The sequence below is a fragment of the Crotalus tigris genome, unplaced genomic scaffold (assembly GCF_016545835.1).
Source record: "Crotalus tigris isolate CLP2741 ecotype Arizona unplaced genomic scaffold, ASM1654583v1 scf7180000018919.839542, whole genome shotgun sequence".
Classification (NCBI taxonomy): Eukaryota; Metazoa; Chordata; class Lepidosauria; order Squamata; family Viperidae; genus Crotalus; species Crotalus tigris.
The window spans coordinates 151,031-169,364 of NW_024097273.1; the positions used below are offsets into that span (position 1 = coordinate 151,031).

The 18,334-nt window shown below is 36.7% G+C and overlaps 1 protein-coding gene across 4 annotated transcripts in view; it reads right to left on the minus strand.

The window, feature by feature from the left end:
• Window positions 1–1,348: 1,348 nt before the first annotated feature.
• CHRM2 (cholinergic receptor muscarinic 2) overlaps window positions 1,349–18,334 on the minus strand; it is a 176,254-nt gene continuing 159,268 nt past the window's right edge. For all 4 annotated transcript variants that reach the window (XM_039357409.1, XM_039357408.1, XM_039357410.1 and 1 more), the window contains one exon: window positions 1,349–3,518. In XM_039357409.1, coding sequence (XP_039213343.1) covers window positions 2,079–3,485 — 1,407 coding nt within the window. In that variant the 5' untranslated portion in view covers window positions 3,486–3,518 and the 3' untranslated portion in view covers window positions 1,349–2,078. The remainder of the gene's footprint in view (window positions 3,519–18,334) is intronic.

An 18,334-nucleotide genomic window follows, 5' to 3' on the forward strand; every position in this document is an offset into this window, starting at 1 on the left:
TTCTGCAAGAATTGGCCTCCTTGATGTTTGTGTCCTGCAATTAATTCCAGGAAAGATACTTTCATTGGGTCATCTGATCTTGATTGATTGCTCCCCCTTGTTTGGCTTTATAAAGCAGGACAGTGTCTCAAAATGAAACCTTTCCTGACATCTCTTATATTAACAATTCAGGATATGCTATGCTATAGGTTTCAGCCCTGGATATACAGTATGACTCATCACATTATGTATTTGAAGAAACAGAATCTTTGATAAACAAACAATGGAGAGGTAATATAGTTGTTAACTGAACCATGAACTTACACAATCACATTAGTTTGTTAATGTCTATTCAATGTACCATTGTAGATCATGGCTACAAATATAACCTGCCCATTTTATTCTTTGGAAGAGTCACTCCATTTTCAGAAGTCATCCTTAGAAAGATCTTAAGGTGTGCTAAATGCTCTACCACAGGGGTCTTCAAATTTGACCCTTTTATGACTTGTGGTTTTCAACTCCCAGAATTCCTCAGCCAGTGTGCCTGGCTGAGGAATTCTGGGAGTTGAAGTTCACAAGTCATAAAAGAGCCAAGTTTGAAGACCCCTGCTCTACCATTTCCCTCTTTTTCTTCTGTTTGATTGAAAAATCTGATCCAAGGAGAAAGGGTCAATTAACACAAGGTACCTTTGAAATGATCATGATGGCAATCAATCAATCCAAATTCTAGCATTTTTATATCACGATGGCTGGATTCACATTTCAATTTAAGCCAAAACTTTGGTAGCCATGGTTTGGTAGCTAAACCACTGGCTAGGTTGATGCATCATACTATATCATAAATCATCATTTACAAACCACAATGGCCATTTTGTACAACACACTAAACCCAAACCCCGAACAAATCACAGTATGGCTCAGCATGATTTTAATCCTAGCCATAACACCAAATCAGCAAAATAGTTCATGCTCAACAAAAATGGAAGGAATCAGGCTGGGGAAAGTTGATGTATTATATTTTAGAAGCTTGTCTGAAAAAATTCTTATCATGAGGTAAAGTATATTTTTCCCCAAAGTATAATAAACCCACAAAAGAGAAGATAACTACAGGTATCCTCGACTTACCACAATTCATTTAGTGACCGGTCAAAGTTACTATGGCAGTGAAAAAAGTGACTTATGACTGTTTTTCACACTTATGACTGTTGCATCATCCCCATGGTCATATGATCAAATTTTAGATGCTTGGCAACTGACTCATATTTATGACAGTTGCAGTGTCCTGGGGTCATGTGATCACTTTTTGTGACCTTCTTACAAGCAAAGTCAATAGGGAAGCCAGATTCATTTAACAACCGTGTTACTAACTTAACAACTGCAGGGATTCACTTAACAACTTGGCATGAAAAGTCATAAAATGGGGCAAAATTTCACTTAGCAACAAAAATTTGGGGCTCAATTGTGGTTGTAAGTCGAGGACTACCTATTTTAATAGTAAGCTCCTTAAACACAAGCCTTTCCCTTTGCATTTCCGTAACATTATATTAATAAATAATTCAGAAACAAACTGACTGGAATTATTCCATGTTCACTGTTCTGGTTTTTCTTATAGCTTCCATGAAGTATGTTAGATGTCGCCCCCTACTCACTTTCCCTCAGTTTGAAATGAACACACAAACTGGGAAATGGCTCTAGAATACTTGATTATACCTACTCAGTTCAGCTTCCTGAAATGCTTTTGTGCAGTTTTCCCTTTAGCAAAGCAAACCCCAAAAAGCTTTGCTCAGAAGAATTTCTCGGGGACAGGTTGTGCCCACAAATGAAGAATGGATTCAAAAGCCCTTCTGCCATGAGAGAGGAAGGAACATTGTCTCAGGTCTTACACTCAGTTATAGCCTTCCCTCCAAATGACTCACAGATCCAAAAGTTATCATTGTTGAAGTGCAGATATTGTGGAGAGGGAGCACAAAATCTCAACTTGTTGTCACGTTCTCCAGCTTCTTGATTTCATACTAGAGCATAAAGTGCTATGGCATTGTTTTATAAAATCTGGAGCTCTCTTCCCCCAATTTTGAGGCCCCCTTCCCATTATTCTGGTTTTACCTCGTGGCTCCTATGTTCTTGTAGTTACACATAAGGAGATGCTTAAAGGTTTTCTTGAAAGTAGCGTTGCAGAGAGCATAGCAAGCAGGGTTGATGGTGCTATTGATATAGCATAACCAGTAACCAATGGTCCATACTGTGTTGGGAATACAAGATGAACAGAAGCTGTTGATGAGTACCATGACATTGTATGGTGTCCAAGTAATGATGAAAGCCAGCAGAATAGCCAAAATAGTCCTGGTTACTTTTTTCTCCCTGGAAGGAGGGGCCTTCTTTTTGGCAGGCTGTTTTGTCATCTTGACAATCTTACGTGCTACAATGTTCTGCTTCTCCTCCCCATTTTGTCCATCAGTGGTGACAATCTCCACAGCAGTATTAGTAGAGCCACCATAATCTCCTTTGGGGGACTTTGTGAGTATCCGAATGCACGTCAATTTAGAATTCTCCACTTTTGCATTAACTTGGGAGACAGAAGCTCTGGGATTCTCTGTGATTGCTTCATCCTCTTTCACATTGGAAGCACCTGCACTGACAGAAGTGGAGTCATTTGAGCTCTCTTTTTCTTCTGCTGGAACACAGTTCTCCATTACTGGCTCCCCAGTGGCTTTACCATTCAGGATTTTATTGTGTTCAGTCCCATCTTCATTGGTAGGGAGGTTGTTATTATTTGGTTTCCCTATTTTACCTTGAACTAAACTTGGTGATGCTGGATCCTGGTTTTGGCCTCCCTCCTTTTTGTCTTTTTTAATCCTGCTCCTACTAGCACGGGATATTTGCCAGTACAGAATGGTCATGATCACAACAGGCAGGTAGAAAGCTGCAATAGCTGTGCCAAAGGTGACAGCCGCATTGGACAGGAACTGGATGTAGCATTCCTTATCGGCTACCGTCCTTTGTCCTACAATAAACTGCCAAAAGAGAATTGCAGGTGCCCATAAGATAAAAGAAAGAACCCAGGCAGCTGCAATCATCATCCCTGCCATCTTAGTGGTCCGCCTGACTGGATAGGTCAGAGGTTTGGTCACACAAAAATACCTATCAAAACTGATAATGAGAAGATTCATGACAGAAGCATTGCTGACTACATAGTCAAGGGCCAGCCACAAGTCACAAACCACAGGTCCTAATGGCCAGGAACCTATCACAGTGTAAAGCGTATACAGATTCATGGAAAAGACACCAATGATCAAATCAGCACAGGCTAAGCTGAAAAGAAAGTAATTGTTGACAGTTTGTAGGTGCCTATTGACTTTTATGGACACCATAACCAGGATGTTCCCAATGATGGTTACTAGGCTGAGGGAACCAGCCACCAGGACAATGAAGACAACCTCAACTGTTTTATAAGGACTTGGCAGGGTCATTCTGTCCTCCAAATAACTTATGTTCGTGGAGTTATTCATTTCTGCATCTGTTGATTGAATGCCTGTTTAAGCCTGCAGAAGAAAAGAAAAAAAACAAAGATGTGAGACAAATGAAGTAAAGAACCAGACCTCACTGGCACAGCACAGGTTCTCTGTGCAGAAGGTCCTGGTACCTCTGGGCTTAGTCTGGAAAAGCTCTTTTCTGAAAACCTGAAATGATGATCCAGGTCATTGTTTTTTTTTTTTATTGAAAATTTTTTATTTTTTAAAACATACAATCATTTATAAAAATACAATATTTTTTTTTAAAATAGAGAAACCCTCCCCTTACCCTCCCTCCCACCCCCAACCCCCCTCCCTTCACTTCCCAGAGCAGAATACAGGGTTAAAAAAAAAATTAAATTATAATAATTAAGAAAAAAGAAGAAAAAAGAGAAAAAAATATCATAATTAACCTTTAACTCCATAACCTATAAAACAATTCTCTATAATATTTAATATTCATTCATAAAATAAATAAACTTTTTAATTCCATACTTTTTCTGAATATAATCTATCCACCTTCCCCATACAATAATATATCTTTCTTGTGTATGATCCTTTAAATAAGCAGAAATTTTTGCCATTTCTGCAAAACTAGATACTTTAAATATCCATTCTTCTAAAGTAGGCAAGGAATCTTTCTTCCAATATAAACCTACTAGTAACCTTGCTGCAGTTAATAAATTCAACATCAAAGTAGTTTCTTTTTCATTTAAGTCAACAAAAATACCAAGTAAAAATAGTTGAGGAGTAAACTTTATCTTTTTTCTAAAAATCTTTTGAATGTTCCACCAAATCATAATCCAAAAAGCCTTTACTTTTTTACAATTCCACCAAATATGAAAGTATGTCGCATCATTATTGCCACATCTCCAACATTTGGGCTGTATGTTGGAATACATACAAGATAATTTTTTAGGATCTAAGTGCCATCTATAAAACATTTTATAAAAATTTTCTCTCAAATTTTGAGCTTGTGTAAATTTAACATTTCTTATCCAAATTGTCTCCCATCATTGTTGATGCCATCCGACTATAGTATGGGTTAATGGACTGATTCAGTTAAAGACATTTTCCTACATTGCTTAAGATGGGAATGAAAAGAGTGAGAATATGTACACACATGGGGAGAGAAGAAAAAGAGATATCAGACAGAACAAGATTAAAAATTGAAAACATATATAATTCATGAATTATGAAGTAGTTGGAGTTCAACATTCTGATCTGGCACTTGCCTTACAGAAACATGACAATTAGCTAATGCCAACTGAAGCAACACTTGCACAGCTTGCCAGATTCTGAGTAGCTCAGGGAAGGGGCCTGTGAAACATCCCTGATTAATGTTTAAAAGGAAATTATCTAAATACTTGCATGTGCAAAGTAATCATCAATTGTGAAGACCAGGTGCTGGGCACTTTTAAGGCATTGCAGCTGCCCTCAACTGTTGGTCTATAATGCAAATACTTTTCAAACTGAGCACGGTGGACACTCTACACTACTTAGAAGTAGAGGGCTACTTCCTGCTCAGTGTTCTTTTAATCAAGAGGTCACCTTAATCAAACGTTCATCAAAAGAAAAAGCCCATTTAAAGCTCTGCCTAGCTGCACTTAGCAATAGCAACAGCACTTAGACTTATATACTGCTTCATAGTGCTTTGCAGCATCTCTGAGGATAATCTGGGTCCTCATTTTACCAACTGCAGAAGGATGGAAAACTGAGTCAACTTTGAGCCGAGCAGGATCAAACTCCTGGTTGTGGGCAAGGTTAACTTGTAATACTGCATTTAATACTGCAATACTGCAGGCAAGATTGGCTTGCAATACTGCATTTGACCACTGCACCATCATGGCTCCTAAGCAGCAATAGCACTGAGTATTTCTACAAAATACTGGGATACACAAGAAAGTGCCTGAAAATAACTTAACAAATTAAAGCAAACTCTTATCTGACTTGTACAGTGATTATGTTGTACTCCCTTTTCTGGCTCTGTTTTTTGGACAATTGTATAAAAATCAACTCTGAACAAGGTGTGCTGTTGTAAAAGAGCTAGGCATAATAATACAGCTCCCCCCCCCAGTGTTTTGAAGAAATAAACAAGCATATCTAATTCAAATGAAGGGAAGATTCAACTTTGTTGTGATACATTTATTTAAACTAAGGTAGGCAAGGCTGTGTCTGTAGGTGCCAATGTATCCACAGACCTCTTAAGGCAGTTGCCATGCTTCACACACCATGTAAGTATTTGTGTTTGCATTTTAATTAAAAGTAACTATATTAAATGAGGAGCTGCTGTGCCACAAACAAAGCACCTGAATCTTTACAAATATGCTTCTGGAATACATGTAACCAACTCAGAAAATGAAAAAAATGACAGCTGGCTGCAAACGGATGTTTAATTGAAGTGAAGTGAGTGAATCCTCTTGCTCCAGAAAAGAAGCAAAGATTAGATCCAGTTAGGATGGAATATTTTTTTGTTTGTTAAGTAGGTATTTTTCCCATAATACTTGTTTGTTAAAGTCTCTCGTTGGCAGCTCTCTCTTTTATAGGAGAAATATCTGCACTGTATACTCCAAATACCAAATGGAAAAGATTACTTATCACTGGCCCATGATTACTAGTATATATAAAGTAATAGCTGTATGCAGTGAATGTTTTTCAAATTCTGCCAAATATTTTTCCCAACTCCAGTTAAGATCCATCTAGTGATGAATACCCAGGACTAGCTAGCTTACTTACCAAGCATGCCCTCCATCACTGAAGGATAATGGCTCCCCAAGGCATTATGAATGCTAGTGTAATTAATTTCTTTCAAATCAAAATGGCTAGGATTGCAATATCTGGTAGTTTCTTGAAACATCCGTTTCTGTGATCAGTGTTCGTAGATGCACCCCCTCCAAAGATTATTCCAAGAAAAGAACTGAAACATCAATACTAGTTTGACACAGTGGCCCCAAGAGAGCAGGCACTTTTGCCCTTTAATTGCATTCATTTTTTTCTTCTATTTCTTTGAAACAATTCAAGTGAACAAGCTAGCCTTGCTAGATGAACAATTGAACAACCTAGCCTTGTTTTATTTAGAAGCTGCATTTAATAGACTGGATACATTTATGATGATTTCAAGAGACAGATTTTGTTCTTAAGAGGTACATATGGATTCTCAAGGCTATTCCTAGAAGGGAGACGCAGTAATGATAAAATAGAAGCCTGCTGATTTCAGCATTTTGTGCAGTTGTTAATGTAGAAAGCCTCTTCTGCACAGAGAATTATAAGCAATTAAAATTTCTACCTGATGATCACATGTTGCCTGAAAGTATTAGTGTTTCCCTTACTTTAAAATCAGGTTGCCTTACCCATCCACCTACCCCTGTCCCCACAAAATTCCTGATTCAAGCATATCAAAAGGGAAGACTCCCACCTTCTATTAAAATGCAGGCAAGTGACTGTTGGGGGGACAGGGATTGTTTATAATCTAATGGTAGACACAATCAGTCTTTCACAGTATGAATGATTCATATTCACAAAGGAGCAGGAGAAAAGAATAATCTTCAAAAAATCCTATTTACTGATTATGAACAGTATTAGTGGTGGTGATTAGCAACAGAATCTATCTTATCATCTGCTGTCTGTCTGTCTGTCTGTCTGTCTGTCTGTCTGTCTGTCTGTCTATCTATCTATCTATCTATCTCACTGTTATACTCTACACCATGTGTGATATATGGTTATATATTATTAAATATGATCCTGGATCTTTATAGCAGCCCACATAGACTAAAAGTGATTTTATAGTCAATCAAAGATACATGTAAAAGAAAATCAGACATGCAGTCATACTGTAAATGTCTCTAGCTAAATAGAAATTTAACCAAATTTAACCAACATATTCTATCATTTGCCAAATAACAGGTCTCTTAGTGAAATGCCTCCTTGGAAAACTATTGCAATGACATAAATATGAATTGTTTGAGATGGTTGATCTTTGATATTTCTCACATACTGTAAGTCATTATCACTCCTCAGTTGATGTTGATTTACTCGCTGAGCAAAAATCAGATTTTGATTGAATTATCCAAATTCACTCTTTATGTGAGAAAAGCTATACGCAATTTGGAAGAAGCGTGGAGTGCTTAACTTGTCTGATATCTTCATGGCTCCTAATTCTGGAACCCAACAGGAAACTTGTGGTTAAAATGAGAGCAATGGACAAAATTTGTGAATGTTGTCAAGGGAGCTCTGCTCTTCCTTTCACAATATTAGTATTTTCTAAAATACTTTCAATTTCATAACAACTTGCATCTCTAGCAGGCAAGAAAACCTAATCAACTAAATAAAATTAATGATCTAGATCAGTGGTGGTGAACCCAGGGCTTTTTTTCTCATAGAACACCCAGAAAGGAGTTCCAGCACCTTTTTGGGATGGAACCTTATAGGGTAGGCAAGGCGGGTTGTATGACGTGTGTGAATTCTGGCACCTTTTTTTTTTTTTTTTTACAAAAAAAGCACTTGGCAAACCTATGGCACGGGTGCCAGAGGTGGCACTCAGAGCCCTCTCTGTGGGCATGCGTGCCGTCGCCCCAGTCCTAGGCCTTCAGCTGGGTTTTATAAAACCTTTTCACTTTAGGCCTCTGCCGCCGTTACAAAAAAAAGGTTCAATCAATCAGTCAATTTCAACTTCTCGCAGGAAAAAAAAGATCTTGCAAAGTTGGAATTGATTGATTGAACTTTTTAGTCCCATCCAGTCTGCTGTTACCACCGCAGCCACACCCACCCAATGGGTCATACCCACACAATAGGCCACACCCACCTAATGGGCCAATGGGTCACACCCACCTAATGAGCCACACCCAACCGGTACCCAACGATGCATAAGTGGGTTTTGGGTTGCAGTTTGGGCACTCGGTCTCTAAAAGGTTCGCAATCACTGATCTAGATTTTATGCATTTGCTAGGTGAGGTGAGAAAGTATTTCAAACTAAGTCCTGTCTAGCATGTTGAGCTGGAACAGAATCAGGAATAAAATGGTTTAGCCCTTTTTATGGCTCCATGCTTTACTTTTCATAAAAATCTATAGGCCTCGTGTAATTTGAAAATATCAGAAACTCTTTGAAATACACACACACACACACACACACACACACACACACACACACACACGTATATATATTTTGTTTCTTTAATTCACAGTGGGATTCATATTCCTTATAAGTATAACAGGAATAACATTTTCCAGTAAGATGTTTCTGCCTACTAATTAGAGAAGCCAGAACTGCAGTTAAATTGAATTTTCACATTTAAAATATCACAACAGGATTCATGCCGAGTATAACACATGGTGAGGCTTGCTAATCTTTGTTTTTTTGTGAACAAAGCTAACAGAGCTTGGGGTTTATTGATGACTCATGCGGTATGCCTTTCCCTAAAGCCTCTGTGTGCTTAAAACAGAGACTTGCAACAGCAAACAAGCAACTCTAAAGTGTAATAATGGAAGGTGGTTTCTGACCTTCTGCAAACATGAATTAATGATAATCATGATTTGAGCAACTTTGTCTATGAATAACATTTAGCACGTTAGAAAGATACTGAAGAGGATAGCAAACTCAAAACTTGATTAGCCTTGCTTATATCTTGCTTACTGGGCTGATATGTTGAACATACATGTAATGCCACAAAGAAAATGCCTTAGCAAAGGCCACTCAAAAATAAGAGCAAATTGTTACCAAAAATAAATCAGACCTTTTAAATAGGACTTTTCAGATTTATGACAAGAGTTCATTTTCCTCTTTAGAGATGTCTCTTAGATATTCAAGACAAGTCAACATTTTGTTAGTTTATTTTTAATGGACAGATGTCTCACATTCTGCTTAAATATATGCGTCTCCAATCAAGCTAGAACACAGGATTTCAGATGTGCTGATGTGCTTATCAAAACATCAGACAAGGTGGAAAGACTTATGGCCCATGAACCTGACTGGCATAAACATGCTATGCCCTGCCGGATGATTGATCATCTTTTCTATTCGTTTTTATACAGTAAAAATGAGCAACCTGTAAACTTTGTATCACATTAGATCCTCAGATTCATATCACATAAACTTGGATTTATTTTAAAAAGAATTAAGCAAGTAATAACTCTGTTTGTGTATGTGTTGTGTGTGTGTATGTGTGTGCAAATCACAGGTAGTCATCAACTTACAACCATTCATTTAGTGACCATTTGAAGTTACAACGGCACGGAAAAAAGTGACTTATCACCATTTTTCACACTTATGACCATTGCACCATTCCCTCGGGTCACATGATCAAAATTGAAATTTAAATTTAAATCAAATGCTTGGCAACTGGTTCATATTTATGATGATCATGATGTCCCAGGGTCATGTGACCTTCTAACTTGCAAAGTCAATCAGGAAACCAGATTCACTTTACAACTAAGATACTAACTTAACAACTCCAGTGATTCACTTCACAACTGTGGCAAGAAGGGTTGTAAAATGGTACAAAACTCACTTAACAATTGCTTCACTTAGCAACAGAAATTTGGGGTCAATTGTGGTCATAGGTTGAGGACTACCTATATCTCATGGCCTATTTAAGGATGGGGAGAATAAAGAAAGTAGAAAAAAAGGGAGAGAAAGAGTGCCAAAAGAGGGGAAAAAACTGATCATTGACCTAAACAGAAAAAATCCTGAATGAATCAATGCCAGAAGGATTTCTTTTGATACCTCCCTAATACAGTAGTCCTCGACTTACATCAGTTTCATTTAGTGACCATTCAAAGTTACAACAACTTTGAAGAATGATCATAAGTCTCTGAAAAAAGTGACTTATGACCATTCTTCATAGTTACAACCTTGTAGCATCCCCATGGTCATGTGATCAAAATTCAGATGCTTGCAACTGACTCATACTTATGACGATTGTTGTGTCCCAAGGTCATGTGATCACCTTTTGCAACCTTCTGATGAGCAAAGTCAATGGGAAAGTGGGATTCACTTAATAACCGGATTACTAACTTAACAACTGCAGTGATTCACTTAACAATTGTGCAAGAAAGGCCATAAAATGAGGCAAAACTCACTTAACAAATTTCTCACTTAACAACAGAAATTTGGGTCTCAATTGTGATCTTAAGTCGAGGACTACCTCTATAGAGGTGCCCCTAAAAGACATTTTTCCTAAAATGCAGAAACCAACTTGGCTTTAGAATGAAATACTGCGAATGAAAGTTCTTCAGCTATTGGCGGGTTTAATCTGTAATGCATAATGTTTTAAATATGTCACGCCTTTTACTGGGAACAATTTCAAAAATTGTTTTCCCCACACATTAACTGAAAGATATAACTTATATCTCCAGCTTTCTATTACCCTGGAATGTAAGAAATGACACAATAATTCATATCAAATCATAGGCAGCCTTGGGGCTACAGTTTTCCCTCCCCACCATATATAAATTAGTGTACTATGTTTAGTCTGAATCAGGAATTTTGAAGGATGTTTGGAAACATAGAGAGCAGAGTGATAAATCTGTACAAGTGCACAGGCATTTTCAACATAGAAAGGTTTGACCAAAAGTCAGCCTTCTTCCTATACATTCAGTTTTATATCATGAGTCCAAACATAGATTTTTTTTTGGGGGGGGGGGGGGAAGGAGGTGCCTTTGAGTCAATCTTGACTTCTTTCTAAAGTGACTCCACTCCTTTCAGTCCCTCAGAGATTCAAGATCTCACATCAGGATGTCCATTACATCTTCTGGTCAGCTTGAGCTAGAGATCTAAAGCTTGGTAATCCAAGATTTTTACTGGGGCTGTGCACATTTAGAGGGTTATTTGTAAAAGGTGCTTTGAACCTGGAATAAATATGAGCCCCTCTCTATTAAAGTGGCCCAACTTTTCACATGCTGGAAAAGAAGGGGCCACATTTTAAGGAGCTTGCTTGCATTGATTGAAAACTTCTTTCACATCATTTTTGAAGCATACACAGCCCTAATATCTATACCGTGTCTGTACACATTTGGGCTTGCAATTGTTTAATATCCATTTTCATACCTGTTGAACTCAAGACTGGATATTGGAGAGATGTTTTGCACATGCATTGAAAGACTGAATCATGGTTGGTGTCATTATATGTTTCTCTCAACATGTATCATAGTCATTTGAATAACCCTACTCATTTCTCCAGCAAATAGAATCTCATTTATATGACACAATAATATATGGATAAGACAAGATTATTGCATTATTTCCCTCTTGCATGAGAAATTATGGCTCTTAGCTTTCTCAGGTGTACATTTCACATAGTATTTGATTCATGCCTGATCAGGTGATTTGGAGTCCTTTAATTATAAATGGAGTGGACAGATCAAAGAAGATGTTGACTATGTGTAAGAGCTGTGAAAAAAGCAAATTTCATGCTACAGATTAGCAGAGGGGGTGAAGTAAAACAGCCAGCATGATAACACCCTTAAACAAATCTACAGAAGGCCACATCCAGAATACTGTGTACAGTTCTTGATCTCCCATTTGAAAAAGAATATAACAGAGCTGGGGAAAGGGAGAATCAAACTAACTATCAGAATGATGAAATATTTTTGCAGACGTAGCATCCGCTTTTGGCAAAGTTCGGAAGCATTTTATTGATGTGGTTAAGATAGCTTTAAGCAAATCTCACCTCGCATAGCTATAAAATTAGTCTGAAATCATGTGGTTCAACAAAAGATTTAGCTGAATCCAAAGTATGATCCTGGCATACTCTTATATGAAAAAATATAACAGATAAACTAATAGTTTTTGTATGTGGTTAGCTGTGTTTCTCCCATTCAAGGAGGCTGGAAAAATTGCTAATGCTAGCAAAGGACTAACTAACTGTCTCTTTTTCCTGGGAATAGATTGGCTGTGTGGGAAGAAAATATAGTGTGTGAATGAGCCATAAGTAAACGAGGCTATGATTAAATGAACAATTTAATTTTGCAAATTTAATCACTTGTCTTTGTCAAAGCACAGTCAAAACAGAATCTGAATTTCAGAAGATGAAAAGAGCAGCTCCATTGATTTGGTGTTTATTATTTGCAGTAGCACACAATGTGCCTTACAATGGCTAAAGTAGCTCTTATTTAAGATGACATGTCTTCTTTCACAGGGACATCTACCAGTGGATTCCATTTCATAAATTCTCATTTATCGGATGGAACTACTGATTTTTATTATTATTATTTTTAATACAAAGATGGGTGTATTATATTCTGGTAAATGGTTCTATGAGAAATGATTTGGAAACAAAGTTTTTAATTTCAATGTATTAGTTATCATTCTCCTAACTGTAAATCCTGTGAACTATGGATACCTAGATATCCATAGATAATAATGGATTTATTACAATAGATGATTAAACACACAGAAGATCCAATTGTATGTTTCCAGCAAGCAATACAAAAGTTAATATATCAAAATATAGAGTTGCTCTCTATATAAGAAATAACTACATCTCCACAGAAATAGAGTACAACAATGATAAAAACTCTCTTGAATGCATTTGGGTCAATATAAAAGGGGGGGGAAATGACATTGCCATAGGTGTATACTACAGACCACCCAACCAAACAGAGGAAATAGATGAACTTTTTGCTAGTCAGCTAACTAAGGTATGTAGGAAGCACACCACAATAGTAATGGGGGACTTTAACTACCCTGACATCAACTGGGAGACAAACTCCGCACCAAGTGGAAGATCAAACAGGTTCCTGGCAAAAGCAGACAACTTTGTCTCCCAAAAAGTCTAGGGGATTAGCATTTTGGATCTAATTCTCACTAACAGAGATGAAATGATAGACGGTGTTGAAGCCATAGGAACCCTGGGAGGAAGTGATTGAATATTAGAATTCAACATTATAGAAGCACAACCAATAGAACACAGTCAGAGTCTTGGACTTCAAGAGAGCTAATTTCTAAACTTAGAGAGGGCTTAGGATTCCATGGATGAAAAAGGGGAAAACAACTCAAGAAGCTTGGGAAATTTTGAAAAATGAGATAATAAAAGCACAGTCTAGCACAATACCAACAAAGAGGAAAAATAACAGCTCTCAAAAGAAACCAGCATGGCTGCATAAAGAACTCTCTGACAAATTGAAAGATAAAAAGGACAAGTATAGAAAGTGGAAAGAGGGGAACATAACTAAGTCAGAATATCAGCAAATAGCCCGAGCCTGCAAAGATCCAAGGCTCAAAATGAACTATTGCGACCAAAAAAAATAACATGCATATTTGTGCATTTTGTCTTCTTGGTATTAGTAGGAGATCTTATTCCTTTAAATCGCCAGTTACTTCTTTAAGTAAACCAACAACACAGGGGAACTGATATTATTCAAGATATCCAGTAATTATATAGTCTAATCTCTAAAACCACAGAGAAAGAAATGTAATAAAATGTATTTGGGATTTACAATATCTATATATGTTGTATGTTTAGTCTGATATTACTGTATAAGATGCACAAGTAAATAGGACAGTAATGTATGTTCTTTGTTGTTTTAAATATTTTGAAAAATAAATTGCTGTTCGAGGCAAACAGTACCCCAATAGGGAAATTTATCATATTAATGTGAAATGAATCTGATCACAGAGAACCCACTTTGATTTTTAAGAGCCATTTTTCTTATTTAAGCACCCATGTGTTTGTGTGGGTGTTTGCCTCCAGATAAATGCTGTTTTTAAGTGGACAGCCATTTGTCCGATGGTGTAGGGTTTCCTGCCCGAGCAGGGGGTTGGACTAGATGACCTCCAAGGTCCCTTCCAACTTTACTATTATTATTATTATTATTATTATTATTATTATTATTATTATTATTAAACAGAAAAATATGTAGCTTCCCAGAAACATAGGCTGCACATTGTACATGTTTAAAACATACAAACACTCCACACAAAGTAGTGAAAATTGATCTGACAATTGAACACTAATTTGAGTAATAGTTAGAACACTGACTTAGAATGATAAAAATGAAACATGCATTTAAAAAGTCTATACACACATGCATAGTAAAATCTGTATCAAAAATACATGCATATTTGTGCATTTTGTCTTCTTGGTTTATAGGAGATCTTATTCCTTTACCCAGTCTTCTTTCAGTAAACCAACACTGATATTATCAAGATAGTAATTATATAGTCTAATCTCTAAAACCACAGAGAAAGAAATGTAATAAAATGTATTTGGGATTTACAATATCTATATATGTTGTATGTTTAGTCTGATATTACTGTATAAGATGCACAAGTAAATAGAACAGTAATGTATGTTCTTTGTTGTTTTAAATATTTTGAAAAATAAATTGCTGTTCGAGGCAAACAGTACCCCAATAGGGAAATTTATCATATTAATGTGAAATGAATCTGATCACAGAGAACCCACTTTGATTTTTAAGAGCCATTTTTCTTATTTAAGCACGCATGTGTTTGTGTGGGTGTTTGAATCTGTGTTATGTATATATGGGGGGGAACCATCTATATATTTATATCTATCTCCCCATATCACCAAATCCTCTAATGCACACATATGTAATATATGACTCACAATTAGCGAAAACTATCAACATCCCAGTAACTGATTTGAAGATACTTTCCTAGATGCTGAGATGACTCCATAGAAGAATCTCAGGTTACTATTGGTTTTGATTCATGATTAGATTTATAAATATCAAATTCCCACAATAGTAGTTAGTTGGACTCCTTACTTAAATTGGTGTTTCTAAAACAACTGTTTTAAGCATTTTTCCAGCCCATCTTACCATATATAAACTAGACTCAGAGAAATCTTCTGATCAGAGTATTCTATCAGGTCATCTGAGACCTTAGAGAAGTCTAGTTTTGTACATGATCAAAGTGGCATAGAAATATTTGTAATAAACGAATAAATAAATTTGTGAGATCTGTTGGCTAAATATCAGTAAGATAGAAGTTAAGACTTCAGGAGGTACTCTATACCCTTTTCCAAAAGTTTATGTTTTTAACAATTTCTTTACCACTGAAAAAGTAGATTGCAATTAGAGCCATTCAAGAGCTGGACTCAATTTCCTGTTTTGAGACCTGCTGAATTTTAGGATCCCTACAGAATCCCCCAGTTCTTTGACCTTTCTTTAATTGTCTTTCTGTACACTGGATCTTTCCATGGGAGTGGTAAGATTGCAGCCAGGTAGCCCAGGAGAGGGAGGTACTGCTTCTATCTCTTATTTGTGCTTATAGGAGAGCCTATAAACACACATGGTTTACAAGAAAATAAAGTAAATAGATGATTATGATACCTAGCCTTGCTTATTTGTCCTTCACCTTCAACAAAATTACAGATGACTTAAGAAACTCCTATTCATTCTCTAGGTATTTCATGTAGGGGGTGGGTGGGGGTGGGGTGAGGGTGAACGCTTTAGTAAATTAGCACAATTTATCCTGCAGTTAATTGCAATACATTAGCCTGAGAAAGTTTGCAAAATAACAACATGGAATATACCTTTTATATTTACCTAATTGCCAGCATTTCTAAATGTCAATTCTCTATAGAATATTGCTACAATGATCCAGAATCTCTGGAAGAATTTTCAGGCATGAAATTCAAAGAGACCAGCTATATTTGTATGGTTACATCCAGTTTTTTAGCAGAGATATTTAAGAAAATATCAAAAGGAGAATTCTGTTCTATAACAAGCAGAGAATGGGTGCTTTTTTGGTATGTGAGTCAGCTGAAGAACAGAGTTTATGCTATCTCATGTTAGCCCAAGGTCTGTAAAGCTACAGAATAGGAAACTAAGTCTGATGCCGTAACAGATGTTATCTTGTAATTGGTAATGATGCTTTGTGCTCACAAAAAAGAAAAAAAGAAAAAAAAAAGGCTCAACTGCTTTCTAAAGAAAATAGAGGACCAGGAGCACATTTAATATTCTTGCCAATCTTGAATTGTCTGTCCTGCCATCTGGATTTGAGGGACTTCTAATGTTTACTTCCCATGTGCACTAGAACAATTGAAAATCAGCAGGCCAGGAAAAGAACATTCTGATTTGTGAACATAATATGTTATATTGGTAGGCTGTCATACTGGGTGGAAACATGCCCTATTGTAGGACATGACTAGACTGAGCCTGAGGGAGGGGTCAAGTGCGTCATCATTTTGGAGTCTTTCATGCCCATAAAAGACCTAAGTCAAGCCCTCCTTGAATTTTGTTGACTTATCTACCACCAACTTGCCTTGGCCATTAGTAGTTCAGATTCTTATTTAGAGATAGCATGGAATAAACTTGTACTTATACAATAACCCTGCTTCCTGATTTCCTGCTCCTGATACCTACCGTTATAATAGTTTCCATATACCTCCAAAACTTGTACTTCAAGGCAAGGTCTCTGCTGTGAAAGCTAACAGGGACAAAGACGTGTAATTAGCAGCTTTCTGAACATCACATAATTTGAGCGATGTCAGCAGAGGTAAGCCTAATCAGGACTGTTTGAACTGTGATCACATCTTTATTCCTTTGTGTCCCTAGTCCATGAACCAAGAACATCAGAACAGAACTCAGTATCAACATCAAAGCAGAAAAGAAAAAGCTGAATCCCACAACCATGAATGATTTTGTCCCAAAGTTAATCATAAAACATTTGATTTGAATGAAAGTTGATTCCTTGCATAGCCCTGCATGCTTTCTAAAATATGAGCTTCAGATTTTAATATAATGTAATATAATGTAAGTATACTCCACTGATTTGCTGCAATATATACATGTCATGGCCTCTGTCTACAATAATAAAATTTATTACTCCCTTACATTCCTCTCCAGGCTCAGGGAGAGAGTTATTCAGCAATCAGTCTAATAACTCACCTTCAAGAGGCATCAGCATTTCATTAATGGTCCAAGCGATGGCTCTACATATACATGTAATTGGTGTTGTCCAGTTTACATTTGCAAATTTATTTGCAGTTTTCAATGAAAGCAAATGTCTGGGTAAATAATAAAGGACTTGATCATTAGATTGTAAAGAATATTGTTGTTATTTACACAAGTTGAAGAGATTGGGGATTAATGCTAAAATATTTTAATTTCTCTAATGTCATAAACCGATAATACAACATCACTTAATGCAGTTGAAAAAATCGTACAATTCAAATTGTAAAATCATACAATTATATCTAGAGCTTTGACTTGATCCATTGCACCACTCCTGTAGGTGACTCATCTTATCACTAACTGGCTAACCTAAGAACAAATCTTATCTATGAGAAACTCAGTGATAAGTACATTTTTCCACACTTGATATGGAAAAGACCTCTGTTTTCTTTTTTCCTAACTCCCTTGGAAACTTGGCTATATAAACTTCCCAAGTAAATTCCCTTAAAAATAAATCATCTTGTCTCACCTCTGTGCTCACCTCTCTGCACCTACTTCTCACAGCTGCACTAAAGGAGTAACAATGCTGACCTGCTTTGCACAGTTATAGTGAAGCAGGGGTAATGAAATGCTTTAATTTCTGGAAAAGCACCACCCTCAGTGCTGTGCACAATTATTACTTTTTCAGTGAAGATGTGGATGAAATTATATAACATTCAGTTAAAACTAAAGAGGGGGGAATGGCTGGAAATCTTAGTGAAAAAGAAAATCTCTAATGCTGATCAAAACTTGCCATCTTTCTTTCTTTAAAACATTTTAAGCTACCAAAGTAGAGGGAGGGATCCTCTTTATCATCTCAAGAACTGGAGAAATCCTGAAGAAAACATATTCTGGAACAAGGGACTTTATCTTTTGTCAGAATGAAACAAAGGCGTCTCCTTATAATTCCTTCCACTTTTTCCCCCCTTGTAATTCCTATTTAAACAATTTGT